Source organism: Leopardus geoffroyi, chromosome E2 (genome assembly GCF_018350155.1).
Source record: "Leopardus geoffroyi isolate Oge1 chromosome E2, O.geoffroyi_Oge1_pat1.0, whole genome shotgun sequence".
In the NCBI taxonomy this organism is placed as follows: Eukaryota; Metazoa; Chordata; class Mammalia; order Carnivora; family Felidae; genus Leopardus; species Leopardus geoffroyi.
The window spans coordinates 42,554,169-42,579,165 of record NC_059335.1 but is presented as its reverse complement, the minus strand read 5'-3'; the positions used below and the strand labels follow the sequence as shown (position 1 = coordinate 42,579,165).

The 24,997-nt window shown below is 39.0% G+C and overlaps 2 protein-coding genes across 9 annotated transcripts in view; both read left to right on the top strand.

Moving 5' to 3' along the window:
* The window catches only part of NAE1 (NEDD8 activating enzyme E1 subunit 1), a 32,950-nt gene extending 17,806 nt beyond the window's left edge, over positions 1–15,144 (top strand). For 2 of the 3 annotated variants that reach the window (XM_045443015.1, XM_045443017.1), the window contains exons 9-20: positions 698–760; positions 1,157–1,220; positions 2,474–2,565; positions 4,460–4,519; positions 4,602–4,735; positions 6,731–6,806; positions 7,112–7,151; positions 8,668–8,754; positions 9,264–9,356; positions 12,150–12,264; positions 12,350–12,399; positions 14,905–15,144. In XM_045443015.1, the coding sequence (XP_045298971.1) occupies positions 698–760; positions 1,157–1,220; positions 2,474–2,565; positions 4,460–4,519; positions 4,602–4,735; positions 6,731–6,806; positions 7,112–7,151; positions 8,668–8,754; positions 9,264–9,356; positions 12,150–12,264; positions 12,350–12,399; positions 14,905–15,014 (984 nt within the window). In that variant the 3' untranslated portion in view covers positions 15,015–15,144. The remainder of the gene's footprint in view (positions 1–697; positions 761–1,156; positions 1,221–2,473; positions 2,566–4,459; positions 4,520–4,601; positions 4,736–6,730; positions 6,807–7,111; positions 7,152–8,667; positions 8,755–9,263; positions 9,357–12,149; positions 12,265–12,349; positions 12,400–14,904) is intronic. The other variant, XM_045443018.1, reaches the window with a different exon arrangement.
* A 119-nt stretch (positions 15,145–15,263) lies between these two features.
* The window catches only part of TERB1 (telomere repeat binding bouquet formation protein 1), a 49,009-nt gene continuing 39,275 nt past the window's right edge, over positions 15,264–24,997 (top strand). For 5 of the 6 annotated variants that reach the window (XM_045443013.1, XM_045443014.1, XM_045443009.1 and 2 more), the window contains exons 1-3: positions 15,264–15,874; positions 16,378–16,453; positions 19,983–20,045. In XM_045443013.1, the coding sequence (XP_045298969.1) occupies positions 20,015–20,045 (31 nt within the window). In that variant the 5' untranslated portion in view covers positions 15,264–15,874; positions 16,378–16,453; positions 19,983–20,014. Of the gene's footprint in view, positions 15,875–15,913; positions 16,454–19,982; positions 20,046–24,997 lie in introns of those variants that run through there. The other variant, XM_045443010.1, reaches the window with a different exon arrangement.

Genomic DNA, 24,997 nt, shown 5'->3' with positions numbered 1-24,997 from the left:
ACCAAGGCAACTCCATATTTCATTATAGAAATAATGACATTTATAACAGACTCTATAATTAAAGGAGTATGTGTTTTTTCCTACCCATGTATTAATTAAAATGTGAGTATTTGGTTATTTGTTTCATCACAAGAGACAGTTTTCTCAGTCTAGGATTGGTTTCTGAAATCAAGAGATTTGAGTTTTCTTTTTGGGTGGCAGTCGCTGAGATTGTTTTCTTGATGGGAAAATGGGGACCCACATAGTACAAACCTGGGGCGCCTGGGTGGCTCAATCGGTTAAGCATCTGACTTCGCTTCAGGTCATGATCTCACGGTTTGTGAGTTCGAGCCCAGTGTCGGGGTCTGTGCTGTCAGCCTGGAGCCCGGAGCCTGCTTCGGATTCTGTGTCTCCCTTTCTCTCTGCCTCTCCCCGACTCACACTCTGTCTTTCTCAAAAATAAATAAACTTAGAAAAACTTAATCATTGTACAAGCCTGCCAGTTCAGGATTAAATTGGACACTGCTTATAAAAAAGCTTATAAAGCAATTTCATTAACCCAGTTCATTTTCCTTCATTCATTATACTACATATACTGGAAGATGATCATATATATTATTGGGTTTGTTGAAAATGAGATGATTTAATGAAGAATAACTGTAAATTAATTAATGTTAACTAATACTGACATTTTCTTCGATATTTCTTTCATTTTTAGGACCACAGCCATACTCCATGGATTGTGATCGTAGCTAAATATTTAGCACAGTGGTATAGTGAAGTATGTCTTTTTTTAAAAACAAATTCCATATGTGACTGTATTTTTAATTTATTATAAAGGATTTCAGTGAAGGAGAGTAGGAGATTAACTTTTTTCCTTATGTGGTAATTGGGCAGGTGGGTGCTTTTCTGTTTAAATCTGGCAGTTCCTCTTCTGATACTGATACTTTTACTAGCGAAATCAAATATCAATAAATGTTATTCTGAAACTGGCAGTGGGGAATGTAGAAAAATGGCTCGCAGTTTTTGTTTTCTTTCAAGTCAGCCTCTGATTTCACTGAGGTATGTATTTGCTGATGAAATCTCATGTGGATGGGAGAATGGGGAGAAGTTTGGACTCTCAATTTCCATGTTTTGGTTTTTTATAACTAGAATTTAAAATTTTTAACCAATTTAGACAAATGGACGAATACCTAAAACGTATAAGGAAAAAGAAGACTTCAGAGATTTGATTAGACAAGGTAATATGATGGGATATAACTGAATGTTGTATATACAAGTTTGAAAAACAAATTGCTTGAAGTTGTTTATTGGATTTCTGTCAGAAGCTTTGTCAGACTGATGGCATCATGAGTTTTTATTTTATTTTTTGTCAGAGGAGGTTTGGAGCCACTCCTTGTATAGTTTTTAAAATGACTAATGATAGTTTCCTCATCAGTAGAGGAGGAATTGGGGACTGCTCATAGAATTGTTGTGAGGATTCATTCATACAGTAAAATCTGAAGTACATTTAACCATGTCTGATACAGAGTAAAAAATAAAGGTTAGCTACTAATATTACTAAAAATAATTTGAGTAACAATAAGCCTGTTTGTTCTTAAGTTTCAATATCCAGTCCTTCTTTTAAGATCTGATAAGGTTTGGAGTGCCTGGGTAGCTCAGTCGGCTGAGCATCTGACTCTTGATTTTGGTTCAGGTCACGATCCCCGGGTCTGGGATAGAGCCCCCAGCTGGGCTCTGTGCTGGGCGTGGAGCCTGCTTAAGATTGCCTCTCCCTGTTTAAAAATAGAACTACCCTACGACCCAGCAATTGCACTACTAGTATTTATCCAAGGGATACAGGTGTGCTGTTTCGAAGGGGCACATGCGCTGCAACATTTGTAGCAGCACTATCCACAATAGCCAAAGTATGGAAAGAGCCCAAATGTCCATCGACAGATGAATGAATAAAGGTGGGGTATATAATACAATGGAGTATTACTGAGCAATCGAAAAGAATGAAATCTTGCCATTTGCAACTACCTGGATGGAACTAGAGAGTATTATGCCAGGTGAAATTAGAGAAAGACAAATATCATATGACTTAACTCATATGAGGACTTTAAGATACAAAACAGATGAACATAGGGGAAGGGAAGCAAAAATAATATAAAAACAGGGAGGGGGACAAAACATAAGAGACTCTTAAATATGGAGAACAAACAGAGGGTTACTGGAGGGGTTGTGGGAGGGGGGATGAGCTAAATGGGTAAGGGGCATTAAGGAATCTACTGCTGAAATCATTATTGCACTATATGCTAACTAACTTGGATGCAAATTAAAAACATTAAAAAACAACAACAACAAAAAAGATTGCCTCTCCCTCTGCCCCTTCCCCTAGCACACTCCTTCTCCCTCAAAAGAAAGATCTGATGAAGTTATTTCCATAATGTTAGGTAGAGAAAAGGGGTGAGAAGAAAAGGGCTATTTTGCTAGCCAATTTCTATTTTTCTAGGAATTCTAAAGAATGAAAATGGGACTCCGGAAGATGAAGAGAATTTTGAAGAAGCTATTAAAAATGTGAACACAGCACTAAATACAACTCAGGTATTAAATGTGTTGCTGAGGAGGGGCGCCTGCGTGGCTCATTTGGTTGATCGTCAGAGTCTTTTTTTTTTTTTTCAACGTTTATTTATTTTTGGGACAGAGAGAGACAGAGCATGAACGGGGGAGAGGCAGAGAGAGAGGGAGACACAGAATCGGAAACAGGCTCCAGGCTCTGAGCCATCAGCCCAGAGCCTGACGCGGGGCTCGAACCCACGGACCGCGAGATCGTGACCTGGCTGAAGTCGGACGCTTAACCGACTGCGCCACCCAGGCGCCCCGATCGTCAGAGTCTTGATCTCAGTTCAGGTCTTGATCTCAGGGTCGTGAGTTTGGGCTCCACGTTGGGTTCCGCACTGGGCGTGAAGCCTACTTAAAAAAAAAAAAAAAAAAGTTTTGCTGAGGCATTCATACAAGAAAGGTGTTTTCTGAAGTCCTCATATGAAATAGTTGTTTCATAGACAACTGTTTCATAATTAGAAATTAATATCATATCGATTGAATCTTCTTTAATAAGATTTTATATCATCCTTGTTAAAATGGGTATCAGTGCTTCATCATAGAGTAGTGATACAGTGATTCATATAAATTATTTGAAGTACATAATTTGTGAATAGTAACAGTTTGGGTGTAGGAATTTTATAACGAGGGTGATATTTTGCTGGTACGAAATAGGTTGCTCAAAAGTTAAATCTTATCCTGCATTTGCTTTTGATACGAGTTGTTTGGATATAATGGAAGATGTTCTTAATGACACTGTAAAACATTATTTGTAAGATAACTCAGGGCATTTATATGCCCTTTGTTTTGTTGTTAAAGTCTTGCCAGTGAGGTTTTTGGAAAATTTGGAATAACACAGCTGTTACTTTAAGATAGAATTTTCTTATAATTTAAAACGGCAAAAAATGCTGCCTTTCATAGTAGGAAAGCACTTAGCTGTCATTACAAACTTTTTGGAGACAATGAGATCGTGTTGCTGAGGAATTAAAAATATGTGCTTTGTCAATCAATTTTCTAGGGTGATGAAAATTTTCTGTGTCTTAAATTGAGGTGATGATTAAAAAGATATGCATCAAACTGTACATTTAAAATTCATTTCACTGAATGTAAAATTTACTCCAGTTAAAAAAAAAGAACAAGGTTCTTATAGTTGGGGGACAATGAACTAAGCAAACAGATAATGCACCAGGTGCTATTAACAAAATTCGAGTAGAACAAAAGGATGAGGAGTTCTAGGATCGGGTGGGGGGCATCGAAGTGTTTTAAGTGGGGAGTGGAGTGACCTGATTTATGTTTCTGAAAAATCATTCCGGCTCTTGTAAGGAGAACAGAAGCAGACTAGTTAGGAGGGTTTGGTAAGAGATTTCTTTTTTCCACACAGCTGTAAGAGTCCGAGCCTACAATTTCGGTAGTTTTCATTAATGTATGATGATCTTGCCAGCATTACGAGTACTTAATTTACTATGTAGTTTTTGTCAGAGTTGTTGTCTCTTCTAATAATAACTAACTTAGAGTGTAAGGGTTTCAAATTTTTGACAAGATGGAAACACATGAAGGACATCAGTACAAACCTAGCTTGGTAGTGATGTCTGAAATCTTTGTTATATCTTCAAATGTAACTATATAAACAGGTTTATTTTGGCTCCTTTTTTACTCTAATCATGATGGAAGAGAATGGGCAGTCTTTAATGCTGACACCAGTGGGCAGAAGGGGACTTTCTTCCGTTCTTTTTCCTCATCAAATCTCCCGTCTGGTACTGATTCTTAATAAAAGTCTAATAAGCACATCAGAAATTTGTATTTGATTACTATATGGAAATTCTAAGAACTTGTTTGGGGAAATAGCGAAAATACAGATGGGCATGTTCTTAGTAAATGTATCATGTTCCTTTGTTAGATCCCAAGCAGTATTGAAGATATATTTAATGATGATCGCTGCATAAATATCACCAAACAGGTAACAACATAAAGTAAATAGTGCTGTCTTAACCTTTGAGTCAAATTCAGATACTGCTTAATGCTAATTTTTTTTCTTTTAGACTCCATCATTTTGGATTTTAGCTCGTGCCTTAAAGGAATTTGTGGCCAAAGAGGGTCAAGGAAATTTACCTGTTCGAGGCACAATTCCTGATATGATCGCAGATTCAAGCAAATATATAAAGCTGCAAAATGTGTAAGTCACTGTTTTCAAACTATGTGACAGAAAATCTGTTTATAGTACAGATGAATATATTTTACCACTCTATCAGAAATCAAATGAAAGTCTGTTGTAATTTGTCTAAAAATAAGCTTAAAAACTTAGGGGCAGATTTTTAAAAATAGATTCAATTTTTAGAATAGTTTTAGGTTGGGGCACCTAGGTGGCTCAGTCGGTTGAGCATCCGGCTTCAGTTCGAGCCTCACATCGGGCTCTTTGCTGATGGTTTGGAGCCTGGAGCCTGCTTCGGATTCTGTGTCTCCCTGTCTCTCTGCCCCTCCCCCACTCTGTCTCTCTGTCTCCCCAAAATAAACATTAAAAAAAAAAGGAAAAAAAAAAAAAGAATAGTTTTAGGTTTATAGCAAAACTGAGCAGAAAGTACAGATGGTTCCCATATATACTCTCTAGGGGGCAGACTTTTTCTTTCATATTTCGTGACAAAAACCTAATATTTGAGCACTTCACTCTGCAATGAACTGTTCTGTGTATTAACTAATGTAATATTTACAACAACCCCATGAGAGAGATGCTGTTATTGTCCCAGTTTTATAGATGTGGAAACTGAAACATAAAAGAGGTAATTTATTCAGAGCCAGATAGCTGGTAAATGGCAGAACCAGGATTTGAACCCATGCATCTCAGCTCCATACTTTTTTTTTTTTTTTTACTTTTTTTTTTTTTTTTTAACATTTATTTATTTTTGAGACAGAGAGAAACAGAGCATGAACGGGGGAGGGTCAGAGAGAGAGGGAGACACAGAATCGGAAGCAGGCTCCAGGCTCTGAGCCATCAGCCCAGAGCCCGACGCGGGGCTTGAACTCATGGACCGCGAGATCATGACCTGAGCCGAAGTCGGACGCTCAACCAACTGAGCCACCCAGGCGCCCCCAGCTCCATACTTTTAACCATGGTGCTATAGGATCTTTTATCTGTAACTTAAAACTTTAAAGTCTTTAGTTTGATTAATTTTTAATCATAATGTTTCATAATTTAAAGAGTTTGTGACTAGATAGACACCAGCTCTCTAGGTATCACTAGCCTGAACCCAGGTAGACTGTCATAAGTATGGGTCTCACTGTATATTACCCTTATGTAGTTTAGCACGTTGCTCATGAATCCAAGGCTGCTAACTTGGGCTCCTCAAGAACCAAATGATGTCACACAGAAGATCTCTGTTCTCTAGACATCTTACACTCCTCACGTCTGCTACATCTTTGTTGTCTTAGCCTAAAAGTTCAACTACTTAAAACTTGGGAAAAGTCAACTGAAGATAGACAGAACTATGACTTCACACTGGAGATAGTACAATCTGATCATCTACAAGAGGGTGAAAATGTAAATAGACTTAAAGTTTTTACATGAATTTGTAGATGGACAATTTTGAAATATTTAACTTTCCTTGGACTTGAAGGAGATAAATCATGTTCTTGAGTAATGTATTTTGTCAGGTCCTCTCAGAAGCATGGATCATGGATCCCTCTAGGAGGGTAGTTTTTAAGTTGCTATTAATTACAGAGGGAGCCCAGTTATTAGTAGATTGCAAGAGTCCATCACCAACACTGGGAAGATTTCCAGCCACTAACAGCTCTTGCTGGTAGGGTTTCCATGGCATTTTCACATTCTGTATGTTACCAGACCAGTATTTTTTCATGAAAAGGAAAGAGATTTTGTTTACTTCATGGTGATATTTAAATTTTGCTAATTTTAGGGGCGTCTGGGTGGCTCAGTCGGTTAAGCTTCTGACTTCAGCTCAGGTCATGATCTCACGGTTTGTGAGTTTCAGCCCCACATCAGGCTCTGTGCTGACAGCTCAGAGCCTGGAGCCTGCTTCACATTTTGTGTCTCCCTCTCTCTCTGCCCTTCCTCTGCTCGTGCTCTTTCTCTCTCTCAAAAATAAATAAACATTAAAAAAATTTTAATTTTGCTAATTTTAAAATTTGTTAAAAATAGCCTTTTATTATTCTTTTCCAGTTACCGTGAAAAAGCAAAGAAAGATGCTGCTGCTGTGGGTAATCATGTTGCCAAATTGTTGCAGTCTATCGGCCAGGTAAGCTGCTGAACTGAGCGCACTGTGCCTATGATGGATGGTACAGCTCCATTTGGCTTGATCGTGTAAGTTGGGAGCTAAAAAAGTTTAGAGATAGAGGGTGTGGTACTGGTTCTGGGCTTCTTTAGAGGGATCACTCACTTACCTGCCTAATGAGAAAGACCTTCACTAAGCAAACAAGGTGTTTTTATAGTCCTCTTCCAGAGCTTGGGGAAAGCCTCCCCATCTCACAGTGATTGGGTTTGTGCTGCACCTCTCTTCATCTTTTTTACACTGGAGTGAAACCTGCATTTATCTCTTTACAGGCACCAGAGTCCATTTCAGAGAAGGAATTAAAATTACTCTGTAAGTCCCCTTGAATTAATTTCCTCATTTTGCTTGATAAAAATGTGCCACAAAATGTTTGCAGAAATTTTAAATGTTTAAAATTTAAAATTTTCCATGGTCTCAGTGGTATAGATAATAATTACTGAGTAAGCTGTTTTTTTTTTTTTCTCTCGTAATAAATAGAGAAGGTATTTTAAGACTGGGTCAGGTGTGTCTGGGTGGCTCAGTTGGTTAAGCATCCAACTGTTGATCTTGGCTCAGGTCATGATACCATGGTTCATGAGATCTAGCCCTGCGTTGGGCTCTGTGCTGACAGCACGGAGCCTGCTTGGGATTCTCTCTCCTCTTCTCTCTCTGCCCCTCCCCAACTTGTGCACACACACTCTCTCTCTAAATAAATAAACTTAAAAAAAAAAAAAACAAAACAAAACTGGGTCAGAGGTAGAGTATATCTATGTATGACAGTGCTAAAAAGACATGAAGGTCAATTAATTGAAAATTGTCATTGATACAGAATTATTTTCAGCTTACTACTATTAAATAATTTGGAAAAGTTTTATCTGAAGACTTTGGATGTGAAGTCTTGAGTCACATGTACATTGATAGTATTGTTTTAAATACTTACTTTGATCTGTGTTAAATGACTGTGATGGAATTAAGAATTTTGTCATCTAGTTTCAGAGTGGGTCGGCTCCTGGGGTCTTCTTGATAACTCCTCAGGAGACCCAAAGCATTTTCTTTTATTTAAGAATTTGTTTAAGAATAATAAAATTTGTTCTACATGCTGAGGATTTTTCCCTGTAGCTATTGCCCTAAGCTTCTGCAAAAATCTATATTCTGTATGTCTCCATCCTTAAAATACATTTATCCATGTTCTCCCTTTAATGGCTCTACCATAGTGCTTATTTAGGCCAAGTTTTAATGTTTTCTGCTACCACCAATCTTGCATCTTGTTTTTGCATTTGTGTTTGTTCTACTAGATTATATGATCCCAGATTAGAAGCTGGGTGTTGGGTATTTGAGAGTTTATTCTGTTTTCTCTACTTAGGGGTATGTTTGAAAATTTCCCTAATACAAAGTTGTTGTTGTTTTAGAAAGTCTTACATATGCCAAGAACACAACATATATAATGCTCTCCTTTATGACTACTTATCCATAATATGGTAAACACTACTGTTCACTGAGTCCTATCAGGCATTGTGCTAAGTATGCACTTCATATACTTGCACATTTGATCCACAGAACAACTTTCATAGGTAATATTATCCCTGTTTTACAAATGAAAACAAGCTCAGAGAGGTGCCATCACCTTCTTACTCAGTGCTGAGCTGGTTGTAGTGCCAAGGATGTGAATTTCAGATGACTTGTGTTCTAAATGCCTTCTCTGCTAACCATTAGAACTGAAGAGACATTTCTTCACATTTCCATGTCTGTAAAGAGTATGCACAAAATTTCCTGTTCTTAAAGTGACTTGTGATTTGGAATATTCACATGTCTCACCTGGTTACTTCCATAATGTCTTACCTGTGTTCAGGCACCAATTCTGCATTTCTTCGAGTGGTAAGATGTCGATCCTTAGCTGAAGAATATGGCTTGGATACAATTAACAAGGATGAAATAAGTAAGTGTAATAACCTTTTGATGCTAGGTTATTAATTTTAATTAATTTTAGAGATATAAATATTTTGTATATAATAGTGAGTATATGGTGATAATATACAGGATAATATAAATATTATACTCTAAATTTTATTCTATAAACCAAGAAGTAGTCCTACTTCTAAGTAGTTATAATTGCAAATTATCAAACTTAATATGTACATAAAATCACGTTTAGGTTACTGAATAAGTCATGTGATATGAAGATGAGCTAAAGTCAGAACGTTACTACATTAATAGAGATTATGTGACTATAATTGATTGTCCATAAGACCATTGGGTTTCATTTTAACATATCTGCCTTTGTTTTACTGTTATTTATCATTTTCTATTTTATTGTCACAAAATATTTAAATTTTGTAATAGAATTGCCTTGTATCCTGAAACTTGAGCATATAGTAAATGCAGTTCTGCATTGTTTTTATGTAATGAATTATCCACACTATACTGAAATTTTTTTTTTCCTTTCAGTTTCTAGCATGGACAATCCCGATAATGAGATAGTATTATACTTAATGTTACGGGCTATTGATAGATTTCATAAACAACATGGTAGATATCCAGGTAAGAATAGCAGTCGCATTATCATCTACAATAAAGTCTTGAATAAATACTTAAATTGAATTAATTCTTGAAGTTTCTTGGGTGTTTACAGTAGTGGTGCTTGAATTTTACATTGTAAACAATTTACACCTAGTTCATCTCAGTGAGGAAATACCATTTGTTTTTTAAGTATTTGCAGATGGTGTTTGATTCTAAACTATTACAGGGGAATGTTGGTTGAATGCATATAGGATAAAACTATTTTTTTCTGTCAGGTTCCATAGTTTACTTCTAAGACTCAGAATGAGTTTAATTTAGTGGAATGAGAAAGCCATAAAAAGTATGCTAATGACTTGAATTTTGTCTGTAAATTATACCAATTAGAGAATTGGTATAAACACAAAGATCGTCAGTTGCCCAGAATATTTTTATTAAGATGATAATTTTAGGGGCGCCTGGGTGGCTCAGTCAGTTAAGTGACTGACTTTGGCTTAGGTCATGATCTCACGGTTTGTGGGTTTGAGCCCCACATCAGGCTCCGTGCTGACAGTGCAGAGCCTGCTTGGGGTTCTCTCTTTCTCCCTCTCTTTGCTACTCCCTACACCCCCCCGCTGTCCCTCCTCCACATACACTCTCTCTGTAAATAAATAAATAAACTTCAAAGAAAAAAGATGATAAGGGCACCTGGGTGGCTCAATCAGTTGAACATTAGACTCTTGATTTTGGCTCAGGTCATGATCTCAAGGTTCTTGAGATCGAGCCCCATGTTGGGCCCTGAGTTAACAGCATGGGGCCTGCTTGAGATTCTCTCTCTCCCTCTCTCTGCCCCTTCTCTGCTCTTGCTCACAGGCTTTCTCTCAAAATAAATAAAAATTAAAAACAAACAAAAAGATGAAAATTTTAATTGTACCAGTTTACTGCATAGCAGCACATTCTAGGAATATCATAAAATCTGTTGCCCCAGATGTCTGAGTTACAGTCTTAATGAGCAAGCTTACCAAAAGAAAGAAAAGGAATAAACACCGAATATGTATTACTTTATGTGTATTGTTTGATTAGCTTGTATTTTTGGTTTATTGCATAACAAATCATCCCCAAAATAGTTAAAACAGTAAATTATTATCTTGTGATTTTGTGGATTGGCTGGGCTCAGTTAGGCAGTTCTCACTGGGGAGAGGGGAACTCATGGAGTTGCATGATGCCTGGGGCTGGGGTCATTCTGAAGGTTTCACTGAACTGGACATCCAAGATGACATTTTCACTCATTGACTGGCACTTTAGTTGGGATAGTTGGAACTGCTTGGGGACTAGTCAGGTATCTCTCCATGGCTAACTGGGGCTTCCTTTTAGCATAGTATTCCTAGGGTAGACTGTTTTACATGGTGGCTTGCTTCCCCAAAGTTAACATTCCAAAAGATCCAGGTGGAAAGTACAAGGTATTTTAGGAGTTAGCCTCAGAAGCCTTAGAACACGGCATCACTTACATCATGTTCTGTTGGCTTCACAGGGCCAGTTTAGATTAACAGTGGGATGGGACTACATGAGGGCACAAAGGAGCGTTCATTGGGGAGCCATCTTGGGAGACTAGCTACCACATAGAGCACAGGCTTCCAAGCTCTGTCACTTACTGTCTCTTGACCTTGGGTGAATCACTATTTCCCTTCAAATCTCAGTTCTCTCATTTATGGAATAGTGATAATAGTATTTACCAGTTTGTAAAGGTTATATAGGTAATGTATGAAAATCACTTAATACTATGTGACACCTTGTAAGTAGTAAAGGGTTGGTGTTATCATGAGGAAGAGTAGTGATAGTTTTTAAACTAGAGGAGCCAAAAAATACTGATATTTAAATTTTTTTTTAATGTTTATTTTTGAGAGAGAAGTAGAGTGTGAGCAGGGGAGGGGCAGAGAGAGATGGAGACAGAATCCAAAGCAGGCTCCAGGCTCTTAGCTGCCAGCACAGAGCCTAACTCAGGGCTTGAACCCATGAGCCATGAGATCATGACCTGAGCCGAAGTTAAACGTTCAACTGACTAAGTCATCCAGGCACCCCCAAAAATATTGATATTTTAAAAACACTTGAATATTACAGCAATTATATTTTTCCTTCTAGAAGAAATAATAATAGCTTGGAAATAATGTTTGGAAACATTACAGTTTAATCATTAAGAACTGCCTGGGCTCATATCCCAGTTTTGCTACTTACGAGCTAAGTAACTCAGGCAAATAATTTAATCTGTCTGTGCCTCAGTTTTCTCACCTATAAACAGGGATAATGATAGTACCTATTTCATAGGAGTGTTGTAAGGATTAAATCAATTAATATAAATGGTACTTAGAACACTGTCCAGCATTTATTAATTCAATAAATGTTACTTATTATTATAGCTATATGTCTTCAGTGTCATTTAATTTCCTGGAAATGGATAATAAACACCATAATATTTTTTAAACACCCTAATTTTTTATAAATTGTGTAAATAAGACATTACTTACTTATTCATTCAATTCTTCCATCAAATAATTCTTGGACACCAACTATGTGCTGGATACTCTTCTAGATACTGGATATAGAGCAGTAAACAAAGCAGATTTGCCTAACTTGAATTTTTAATGGGTTTTAGATGGTTTCTTTGATTGTTACAGCCTTGTGATAGTAAATATTGGTCTCATGCTTTCTGTTATTTTTGTTCTTCAGTTTCATACCTTACTATATTGATTAGAACACCTAAAACTGGATTTTAAAAAGAGCCATTGGTTTTGAATTGCATATTTACCTTAATGAAAATTGATTTACATTATGTATTTGTAGGGGTATCTAACTACCAGGTTGAAGAAGATATAGGAAAGCTGAAGTCTTGTCTCACTGGCTTCCTTCAGGAATATGGATTATCTGTAATGGTGAAAGATGATTATGTCCATGAATTGTGAGTATTTTTTAAGGCATATGAGAGATAATACCTGTCCTGTCATAAGGCTAATCTAAGTTCACGTCTCCATCCTTTTCTGTAGTTGCCGATATGGAGCTGCTGAGCCACACACCATTGCTGCGTTCTTAGGAGGTGAGTTCCACAGATGAGAAGACTGGCATCTGTGGTTACACAGTACAATTATGAACTTTTGTTTTTATAGCTATTTTAACTAGGGAAGTCAGTGAAGCAGGATGTTCTGTTTATTTCACTGGTCTTTCTGCTTTGCATCTCTCCCACCGCTGTCCATCTTAAAGTGAAGAGTCATTAATTTTTCTAAAGCATAGCTCTGATCATGTCTCTCACTTAATTAACCTTCTGCCCTGCCAGTAAACACATACACACTACAATGGTCTTCAGAAAACAAGTCCAGAGTCCCTTATTTAACATTAAAAATACACTGTGTTCTGATTCCACTCAGCCTTTCTGCCCTTGGTTTTTTCAAGTGACTTCCTTTTCTCCCAGACATGCCTTTGATTTCCTGTTCCTTCAATCCTTAACTTTCAGGGCCATTTGCCTAAAATCTCCTTATTTCTGGCACGTCTAAAATCTTCCTGTTCTTCAAGGCCCAACTGAAAATTACCATCTCTGGGGCACCTGGGTGGTTCAGTTGGTTAAGCATCCAACTCTTGGTTTTGGCTCAGGTCATGATCTCACGATTCGTGGGTTCGAGCCCTGCATTGGGCTCTGTGCTGACAGAGTGGAGTTGGCTTGGGATTCTCTCTTTCCCTGCCCCTTCCCCACTTTCTCTCTCTCTCTCTCTCTCTCCCCCTCTCCCTCTCTCCCCCCCCCCCTCTCTCTCTCTCAAATAAATAAATACTTTTTAAATGAAAATTACCACTCTTTCATAAAAACTTTGGAAGTTGAAGAGTGCCTGGGTGGCTCAGTCAGTTAAGTGTCTGACTCTTGGTTTTGGCTCCGGTCATGATCTTACAGTTTGTGGGTTCAAGCCCTGCATCAGGCTCTGTGCTGACAGCAAGGAGTCTGCTGGGGGTTCTTTCTTTTCCTCTCTCCCTGCCCCTCCTCCACTTGCTTTCTCTGTCTCTCTCTCAAAATAAATAAATAAACTTTAAAACAAAAAACAAAAAAACTTTGGAAGCTGGAAGTCCAAGGTCAGGGCCAGCACGGTTGGTTTCTAGGAAGCCTGTCCAGGGCTTGTAGGCGGCTGTCATCTTGCTGTGTGCCATAACCTTTTTGTGCAGGGAGGGGAGAGGACAGATGGGACACAGCTCTTGGGGGTCTCTTCTTATATGGGCACTAAACCCTTTGTGAGGACCCCAGCCCATGACCTCATCTAACCCTGTTTCCTTCCCAGAGACCTCCAGTATCCTCTTCACTTCCAAATATTATCACATTGGGTATTACAGATTTAACATGAATTTTGAGGACATTCAGTCCCTAACATGTGTGTTTTGTATTCTGCACAACACCATTATATTCCCTCACTTCTTTCAGGTCTTTGTTTAAATGTTACTTTCGTTGCATGAGGCCATTCCTGACTCCTCAATTTAAAACTGAGTCCCTGTTCTTCCACTCATATGTATCCCCCTTCCTTGCTTTTTCTCCTTAGTCCTTAGGGTCATTTCTATACATTTCTATACATTTTACTAATTTGCAAATTATCTTTCCCTTACTAGTTAAAAGTAAGATCCATGAAGGCAAGGGTTTTTGTCTTTTGTTCTTTATTCCTAGCGCCTAGAAGAGGATCTGGTATGTAATAGAGTCTCCTATTTTATTGAATCAATGAATGTGAATATTATAAAAGATGAAGAATTTTTTTGTTGGTAGTTTTTTGTTTTTTCTATTGTTTTCTTTGAGTAATTGCTCAAAACTCACTACTGTATAAGTCTATTACTGAGTATAATATGGCAACCTGGCAGTATTTAATGTGGATCGTTTCCAAATTATAGATGTATTTAGAACAAATATACCTTTACCCCTGTTTTATTATAAAAGTAAAATATGCACAAGGTAAGATTCAGATGCAACAGAAGGGTGGTCTGGGTGGTCTTTGAGAATCTTTTCTGTCTATATGTATTTTTTTAAAAAGTACAATCAACCATACTACTGTTTTGACTTTTTACGTAGTATATCTTGCCACCACAATTAAAAATAATTCATTCTTTTAATCTGTGGCATAATATCCCAATGTGTGAATGTATAGGACAGATTTTTATTTCCTTTAATAACATAGTTATAAAAAATTGTAGTTCTTGATTTTGATGTGACTTGGTAAGCTTTGTTTTGGCTTATTTAAAAAAAATTTTTTTTAACATTTATTTATTTTTGAGACAGAGAGAGAGAGAGCATGAACAGGGGAGGGTCAGAGGAAGAGGGAGACACAGAATCTGAAACAGGCTCCAGGCTCTGAGCGGTCAGCACAGAGCCCGACGCGGGGCTCGAACTCACCGACCGCGAGAGCATGACCTGAGCCGAAGTCGGACGCTTAACCGACTGAGCCACCCAGGCGCTCCTATTTTGGCTTATTTTTAAACACCTTTCTTTTTGGAACAGAAAGGTTTTCTTTTCATAATTGAATATTTTTATATAACTTGAAATTCACCTTTTTCAAAGATTTGCTCTTCTTTTTCCTTGCAGGAGCTGCTGCTCAGGAGGTTATCAAAATAATCACCAAACAATTTGTAATTTTTAATAATACTTACATCTATAGTGGCATGTCACAAACTTCAGCAACTTTCCAGTTGTAGAATAAGCACCCTATATCGTGTGTCAGTGATTTAAACTGTAATGGCCTTCAGGTTGTGCTCTAGTCTGTAAAATTCTGCTAAGGGAGAAGTGTTAAATTGTTTCCTTAATAAACATTGTTCTCATTTGTAATAATGTCTTGTTCTCTGTGGGGGAGGGGAAAGGAAGCAGTCATTTTCTGGGAGAATAAAAGTTACCATTTCTACTTGAGTTCATTATTTCTGGCTTGCTAATTAGTTACTTAGAAAAATCTCGTGTTTCATTAGAAACAGCTTTAAGTGTATTTTTTCTTACAGTCTTAATTAAATAATGAATTTATCCCATGTGTAGATTTTAGCAAAGGACAGCTTCCAACCATGACTACAAGAAAAGGCAGATATTTCAGATGTATAGTTTTATCAGAAAACAAAGACAAGAAGATTGGGAGAGAGGACTGAGGGCCAGGCTTGGGGCTCGGAGGGCCCCTTAACCCATGCTGTGCCCTGCTGCCCCAATCTCTGACCTGGTCTCATGGACCTGGAGCCGGCTCTCCTAACTCCTTGTGGCGAAAGCCCCTCTGAGCAAAGAAAAGCCCTAAAAACCCGGAGCGATGAGCTCAGAAGATTTCCCCTCCACGTTGTGACTTTCCACCACTCGTGGACACTGCATTCGTACTCTTGCTACCCACGACCCGCCCTGGGGACTTCGGGGAGCGTCTGTCTGTGGGGAGACACCGCGTGTGGGCGGGCGAGAGCGCCCGGAAGTCCCAGTTCCGCCCAGCGGAAGTATGCCTGGCCTGCTGGGCGGGAAACGGAGTGGAGCGTCTTGTTTGTAGGCGGGCTTAGAGGGAGGAAGCACGGAAACGGCACGCCGCGACTTGATGGTAAAGGTCACGGCCTCCACTCCCCGCGCGTGCGGGCCCTGCCCTGACCCCGCCCCGGAATCTGTCAGTGGTCTCCTGTGGAAGGTAGACTGCAGCCAGTAGGCCCCGGTCGGCCCTCACAGCGGCTGGGATGAGGGATGCCTCCCTATTCCCTTCCTAACCCGTTGAGGGGATTGAACTGGCCGGAAGGGGCCTTCCTCAGGAAGCGGCCGACCCGGCCGCAGCCCCCACAGCAGCTCATGGGAAAAAGAGAATTGCCACGTACCATTTGGTCAGGCCTCTGGAGCCCGGCAGTTTCCGACCCTGATTGTATTTGAGAATCCACAGGCCTCTCGCCAGATGATTCTGGTGTATCGGAGGGGTGGGAACCACTGGTGAGGCCCTTTCTCAGACCGTGGGCCGGACCGCGTGGGCCACAGCACTTGAGCTGCGCGCCCGCTGCTCAGGAGTCGCGGGTGGCGGGGCGGGACTCACGCCCTTAACCGGTACCCGGTCCCTGGCAGGAGTTGCAGAGTCCTGGCCTAACACGAGCCTGGGGAAGACCACTGCTCTTCGAAAGGAGTTCTCCCAGCTCTTTAGGTGAGCCAGGCCTTGGTGTTAATGAGTGCGAACTGGGAAAAGGGGGTGGGGGTAGCCTTCCCTACTTGGAAAGATCGGGCATCGCCTTCCTGTGCAAACTGGGAAGAGGTGATGAGTTTTAATGCATAACGAACGGCTGCTCCAGTCTACTGAGTCTGGGAATGTGAACGCAGAGCGAGCTCCTCGTACCCTCACTCAGCTTGTTTTCTGCACTTCTTATTTCTCAAGCTAAACTGTAACGGCAAATTTTTTTGCCTATTGGCCCTTTCCCCCTTGTTTCCCCTAGTTTCAGGAAAATTCCCACTGTGCGTGAGTCCAAGCTGGGCATCCACTGTCAAGAACTTAGTGATGGCATTTAGTGGTGGGATTTTCAGCCTGCCAGCCTTATACAGAAAGATTTCATTTATCGTTCTGATATTTTGGGGTAGTACTTAAATTTCAAAAAAGCTTTTCATGTTAACATTTTCTATGCCAAGTAAAAGAGTAACGTTCAGCTAGTTTTCTTGCTTAAATTTGAATTTAACAGCACTGTTTTGGGGAGTACATTGAGTTAAACCTGTAAATGGAATAGTTTCTTCTGTTACCTGGAAAAATCCTTTTTTTCCCCTTGTGAGAATACAGCAAATAATTTTGCAATCTTCTCACAATTTGCATCTTCACTAAATTACTGAAAACACTGTTTTATTGAACAGATGCTTTTGTTTTGGGGAATAGTCTATATTTCATAATTTAAAATATAGTTTTATAATTATCCCTTGAAAGTTATAACTTGCCCTTTGCTGTTGATGTTTCTAAGCACTTAGCTAGTAAATAAATGACTTGTATTAATGCTACTAGGTACTTGGAAAACTTTAATTTTTTTTTTCAAAAAAAATTTTTAATTTTTTTTTTTTTTTTTTTTTTGAGAGAGAGAGAGACAGAGCACGAGCAGGGAACAGGGAGAGAGAGAGAGAGAGAGAGAGGTAGACACAGAATCTGAAGCAGGCTCCAGGCTCCAAGCTGTCAGCACAGGCCTCAATGTGGGTCTCGAACTCATGAGCCATGAGATCATGACTGAAGTGGGATGCTTAACCAACTGAGCCACCCAGGAGCCCCTGGAAAGTTCCATTTTATTGTGTCATTTATTAGAAAACAGTATAAGAAAGACAAAGTGGAATAGAAGGTAATGTGTTCTGTCAGTTTCAATTTCAATACATTTAGTTTTTAAAGCTTTGTAAAAATAAAATTATATTTAAAGGCAGAATAGGTTGACTAATTAAAACTAAAGAAATAGTCCTTATACTCCTTCACAAAGCAAAAAAACCTCCACATGTGATACATGTAGTCCATAGCCCATTTTTTTAAGTTTTTTTTTTTTTTTTTAATTTACTCTTCCTATTCCAAATCCTAACACATTTTCTCAAAGGTAATGCATGTTTACATATGGAAGAAGGTGTAGTAGAGGATAAGAGTGTAGGGCATGGCCTCAGATTTTTTTGGTGCTCATTCCAGCTCTGGCACTCACTAGCTGTTTGAAGTTGGGCAAATTGTTTACCCTCTCCTTGTCAGTCTTCATCTTTATAACTCCTCTTAGGGTTGTTGTAAAAACTAGAAGGATAATATTTGTAAGGTTTACAGAACATAGCCTGGCCTATTATAGGACTTGAATGTTAGAAGCTTTTATTATTATAAAAATTGTGAAAAATAGAAAAAAGTGGGATAAGACACCATAGAACCACCAGCTTAAAACAAGTGTTAACATGTTGTTTTCCATGTAGTTTTATTTTATGATTTCCTCTACACAATTGGGATCATGCTGTAGATAAAAGCTTGAGTCTTGCCATTGTTGATTAATTGTAACATAAGCATTTTTCCTTGTTATTAAACATTTCAAGTAAACATCAGTATTCTTGTAACAGTATCCTGTAAATATACTATAATGTACCCAAGCATCCTTCTTTTAATGGAATATTTAGGTTTAAAAAAAATGGCAAACCTGGTATACATTTATATATTATTTTATAAAAGATTCTCACATTTACTATTAATTTTTTTATTTGGGAATTTTATTTTCATTTTGAGAGTGAGAAAAAAATAGAAAGGATAAGTAGCTATCTCTTATTTTTAGTTTTTTTTTGTTGTTTTTTTTTAAATCTACATTTTCTTAAAAAAAATTTTTTTTTTTTTAACGTTTGTTTATTTTTGAGACAGAGAGAGACAGAGCATGAAGGGGGTGGGTCAGAGAGAGGGAGACACAGAATCCGAAACAGGCTCCAGGCTCTGAGCTGTCAGCACAGAGCCTGACGCGGGACTCAAACTCACGGACCGCGAGATCATGACCTGAGCTGAAGTCGGCTGCTTAACCGACTGAGCCACCCAGGCGCCCCTAGTTTTTTTCTTTTTTTAATGTTTATTTGTGAGAGACAGAAAGAGAGCATGAGTTGGGGAGGGGCAGAGAGAGAGTGAAGGAGACACAGAATCTGAAGCAGGCTCCAGGCTCTGAGCTGTCAGCACAGAGCCGGACTTGGGGTTCATATTCACTGACTGCGAGATGATGACCTGAGCCAAAGTTGGGTGCTCAACCAACTGAGCCACCCAGGTGCCCCAGTAGCTGTCTCCTTTTAACCATGTAGTGTTAGAAAAAAAAGATTTCTAGAGTTCTGTGATTTAGAGTTCTAGAGTTCTGTGATTTAGAGTTCCTGATTCATTGCTTTAAGAAGTTAATTGGACTCTGATAGTTTTTCTAAAAAATCAGTTTAGCATGTGAAATGCCATATCAGGGTTCCCAGTTATTTTAAAAATTCCAACAAGTGGTATATAAACAAGGATTTTAGCTTAATAGTGGAATACTATGTTGAAAAAACCATGGATTCTGAGAACAAACTGAGGGTTGATGGGGGGTGGGAGGGAGAGGAGGGTGGGTGATGGGTATTGAGGAGGGCACCTTTTGGGGTGAGCACTGGGTGTTGTATGGAAACCAATTTGACAATAAATTTCATATATTGAAAAAAAATTAAAAAAAAGAAAAAACCATGGATTGTTGAAAAACAAAATTTTAGTATTAAGCTTAGCTTGTGTAGAGAAATGCAGTTCTAAAATGTGTGTGTGTGTGTGTGTGTGTGTGTGTTTTAAATTTCCAATTCATGGAGTGACCAATCAGAAATGATGGGATGAAAATTTACAGGAAAGAAAAGAAAATAAGGAAGCAGAACCACAAGAGGGTCATTTAGATTCAGTCAACCAAATGTGTATATTTACTTAATAAACTATGTTGAAGGCCTGTAATACTTGAGAATGCCATATGCATTTATGTATTTTTCAAATTTAATTCTTGTAACAACTTTATGAAGTAGGGATTTCCTATTTTACAGAAGAGGAAACTGAGCCTTAGGGAACTTAAGCACACCCAGTATCACATATTTAATAAGTTGTAGATTCAGTCCCTGCTCTTCTGTCTTCAGGAAAATTGTTTTTTCCCTACACTTTTGCATTTATAATTCTGGAATTCTCAAACATTGATTTAAATTGAGAAAATATCTTTATCTTATAGATGAAATATAAGGAAAAAGAATACAGACAAGCATGGAAGGTGAAGACACAAAGAAGATACAAGGTGAGAAATTAATGGATTATATACCTGGAATTAATTTTGTAATCTATTTGTAGGATATATTGCAGATTATCTCACAGGATCCAGGAAATGAAAGAATCATTCAACAATTTACGTGCATATTTATTGTGCATCTACCCTGCATGTCACACTGATTTCAGGACACTGACATTCTGATGGGAAAAGGCATGCTGATAATTAGAATACCATATGATAACCATTTTAATAGAGACATAGACAAGAATACTGGGAATTTGAGAGAACCACCATGACAGTATGCATGGAGGTATAGATTTTAGAGTTGTCCTTTGAAAGATGGAAATTAAATCCATGGACATGGAGGAGGTTAACCAGAAATATTAAATATTAAAAAAGAAAAGGATGGGGAATGGTGTTCCTTAATGCACACCATCACATAAGGATTTGGCTGAGGAAGAGGGCCCTCAAAAAAAGACTGAGAAAAACATTTCTTTTTTTTTTTTTAACGTTTGTTTATTTTTGAAAGAGAAAGAGAGAGAGATAGAGCGTGAAAGGTGAAGGAGTAGAGAGAGAAAGGGAGACACAGAATCAGAAGCTGGCTCCAGGGCTCTGAGCTGTCAGCACAGAGCCCAACACGGGCTTGAACTCACAAACTGTGAGATCATGACCTGAGCTGAAGTCAGATGCTTAACTGACTGAGCCACCCAGGCATCCCAAAACATTTATGTATTTTTTTTTAATTTTTTATATTTTAGTTAATTAAATTTTTTAAAAATATTTTTTAACTTTTATTTATTATTGAGAGAGCATGAGCAGGGGAGGGTCAGAGAGAGGAGGAGACACAGAATCCAAAGCAGGTTCCAGGCTCTCAGCTGTCAGCACAGATCCCGACGTGGGACTCGAACTCAAACTGTGAGATCATAATCTGAGCCGAAGTTGAATGCTTAACCGACTGAACCACTCAGGCACCCCTAGTTAATTAAATTTTTTTAATGTTTAATTTAGAGAGAGTGAGCACAAGTGGAAGAGGGGCAGAGAGAGAGGAATACACAAAATCTGAAGCGGGCTCAGAGTTCTGAGCTGTTAGCACAGAGCCTGACGTGGGGCTCGAACCTATGAACCATGAGATCATGACCTGAGCCGAAGTTGGACACTTAACCTACTGAGCCACCCAGGCGCCCCTATTTTAGTTAGTTAATATGCAGTGCAGTATTGGTTTCAGAAGTAGAATTCAGTGATTCATTACTTACCTACAATACCCATTACTCATCACAAGTGCCCCACTTAATCCTCATCACGCATCCAGCCCATCTCCTATGCAACTCCCTCCATCAACCCTCAGTTCTCTATCGTTATTATTTTTTTTTTTTCAACGTTTATTTATTTTTGGGACAGAGAGAGACAGAGCATGAACGGGGGAGGGGCAGAGAGAGAGGGAGACACAGAATCGGAAACAGGCTCCAGGCTCTGAGCCATCAGCCCAGAGCCTGAAGCGGGGCTCGAACTCACGGACCGCGAGATCGTGACCTGGCCGAAGTCGGACGCTTAACCGACTGCGCCACCCAGGCGCCCCAGTTCTCTATCGTTAAGTCTCTTGTGGTGTGTTTCCCTTTCTTCTCCTCCCTCCCTCATATGTTCATCTGTTTTGCTTTTTAAATTCCACATATGAGTGGAATCATATATTTGTCTTTCTCTGATTGATTTATTTTACTTAGCATAATACATTCTCTCTAGCTCCATCCAAGTTGTTACACATGACAAGATTTCTTTTTTTTTTTTTGATGGTTAAGTAATGTTCCATTATATATTTGCCACATCTTTTTTATCCATTTATCAGTTGATAGACATTTGGGCTCTCTCCATAGTTTGATAGCTATGGTTGATAATGCTGCTGTAAACATTGGTGGGGTGCACATACCCCTTCAAATCTATAGTGTGAGAAAAACTTTTCAGGAAGGTGAATGGAGAGTCAGGAATGTGGAATTTTGGAAATCAGCTTTAGGAGAATACTTCCATGAGAGAGATTGCTTGAGCTATTCAGTGTCAAGTGTCCATAGATGATGACTGAATTGTCCACTAGATTTTGTATTTAGGAAGCCATTTGTTTTATTAATAGTCAATTTAGTAGGGGTGCCTGAGTGGCTCAGTTGGTTAAGCATCCAACTCTTGGTTTTGTCTCAGGTCATGATCTCACGGTTCGTGGGTTTGAGCCCCGTGTCAGGCTCTGCACTGCCAGTGTGGAGCCTGTTTGAAATTCTCTCTCTCCCCCATCCCCTCTGCCCCTTCTGTACCCTCCCCCCCCTTCTCTCTCTCTCAAAATCAATAGATAAACTTAAAAAAAAAAAAGTACATTTAATATATTTCAGCCAGATTGCAGTATATTGACGTTTAGGCGGGAAATAAGGATCTGGAGACATTATGAATACCTAACTCTTTTTTTTCTTTTTTTTAAAGTTTATTTATTTTGAGAGAAAGAGAGAGAGAGTATGTGCAGGGGGAGGGGCAGAGAGAGAGGGAGAGAGAATTCCAAGCTGGCTCATAGAGCCTGATGTTGGGCTTGATCTCATGAACCTTGAGATCATGATCTGAGCTAAAATTTAGTGTTTTTTGCCCAACCGACTGAGCCACCCAGGTGCCCCAATACCTAACTCATCTTAAAAGCTTGACTGAAGAGAGGTGCCTGGGTGGCTCAGTTGGTTAAATATCCAACTCTTGATTTTGGCTCAGGTCATGATCTTATGGTTCGATTCATAGGATCGAGCCCCAGGGGGCACCTGGGTGGCTCAGTCAGTTAAGCATAGGATCGAGCCCCATATCAAGCTCTGCACTGTTAGCACAGAGTCTGCTTGGGCCTTTCTTCCTGTCTTGCTGCCCCTCTTCCCACTCCTCAAAATAAATGAATAAACATTAAAAGAAAAACAACCAAAGTATACAATTCAGTTATTTTAAATATATTCACACTGTTGTGCAACCATCACCACAATCAATTTTAGAGCATTTTTATCACCCCCAAAGAAACCCTATGCCCTTTAGCAATCACAGCCCCCCTCCCAACTGTAGGCAATCACTAATCTATTTTCTGTCTCTGGACTTGCCTATTCTGGACATATAAATTGAATCATAGAATATGTGGGCTTTTGTGATTGGCTTCCTTCACTTAGTGTAATATTTTCTTTTTTTTTTTTTTTTTTAATTTTATTTTAACGTTTATTTATTTTTGAGACAGAGAGAGACAGGGCATGAACGGGGGAGGGTCAGAGAGAGAGGGAGACACAGAATCGGAAACAGGCTCCAGGCTCTGAGCAGTCAGCACAGAGCCCGACGCGGAGCTCAAACTCACAGACAGTGAGATCGTGACCTGAGCCGAAGTCGGATGCTTAACCAACTGAGCCACCCAGGCGCCCCTTAGTGTAATATTTTCAAGAATTATTCAAGTTGTACCAGTATCTTCATTCCTTTTTATTGCCAAATAATATTTCATTGAATGGATATATCATATTTTGTTATCCATTTAAGAGTTGGTGGAAATTTGGGTTTCCACTGTTTGGCAGTTACAAGTAATGCTGCTATGAATGTTCATGTGTAAGTTTTTGTGTGCCATAGGTTTTCATTTCTCTTGGGTATATATTTGGTAGTAGAATTGCTGAGTCTATGGTAAATTTATGTTTAACCTTTTGAGGAATTGCCAGACTTTTTGCCAAAGTGGCTGTACCATTTTATATTCCTGCAGCAATGTATAAGGGCCCCAATTTCTTCAGATCCTTGGTCAACACTTGACATAATCTGTCTTTTCGATTGTAGCCATCCTAGTGGATGTGAAGTGGTTTCTAATTGTGGTTCCAGGGGCGCCTGGGTGGCGCAGTCGGTTGGGCGTCCGACTTCAGCCAGGTCACGATCTCGCGGTCCGTGAGTTCGAGCCCCGCGTCGGGCTCTGGGCTGATGGCTCGGAGCCTGGAGCCTGTTTCCGACTCTGTGTCTCCCTCTCTCTCTGCCCCTCCCCCGTTCGTGCTCTGTCTCTCTCTGTCCCAAAAATAAATAAACGTTGAAAAAAAAAAAAAATTTAATTGTGGTTCTGGTTTGTATTTCCTTAATGACTAATGCTGTTGAGCATCTTTTCATATACTTAATTGACCATTTGTGTATCTTTTTTGGAGAAACGTCCATTCTTTGCTTTTTAATTGGATTATCTTTTTATTATTGAGGTTTTAGAGTGCTTTATATGTTATGAACACAAGCCCCTTATCAGATACCTTATTTATAGGTATATTCTTCCCTTCCTTATGTGTGAATTATCTTTTCACATTCTTTTTTTTTTTTTTTAATTTTTTTTTTTCAACGTTTATTTATTTTTGGGACAGAGAGAGACAGAGCATGAACGGGGGAGGGGCAGAGAGAGAGGGAGACACAGAATCGGAAACAGGCTCCAGGCTCTGAGCCATCAGCCCAGAGCCCGACGCGGGGCTCGAACTCACGGACCGCGAGATCGTGACCTGGCTGAAGTCGGACGCTTAACCGACTGCGCCACCCAGGCGCCCCATCTTTTCACATTCTTAATAATATCTTTTGAAGCTCAAAAAATTTCAATTTTAAGTCCAATTTATCCAGTTTTCTTTTATTGCTTGTGCTTTTGTATTGTATATTCTTGAGTTTTTGTTTATTTTCTTCAGGAATTATTGAAGAAACTAGGTTTCATAGCCTGGGGAAGACAAAACTTGAGTTGTAGATGTCATTAGGCGCTTTGGGAAGGGAGGGATTATAATAGAAAGTATCAAAATATGAGAGGGGAGTATAGGAGAGAATAGAGGAATACATAAAGAAGTGTCTTGTTTTCTTCAGTTGTGCCTAGAGTTGAAAATCACTATGCTCCATCAAAAATCCTGTTTGGCATGTTGTTGCTGATGAGAGGTTTATTGATAACCCATACAGGCAAACTAACCTTTTTACAGTTTCTATTAATGTAGAATAAGATCAATAAA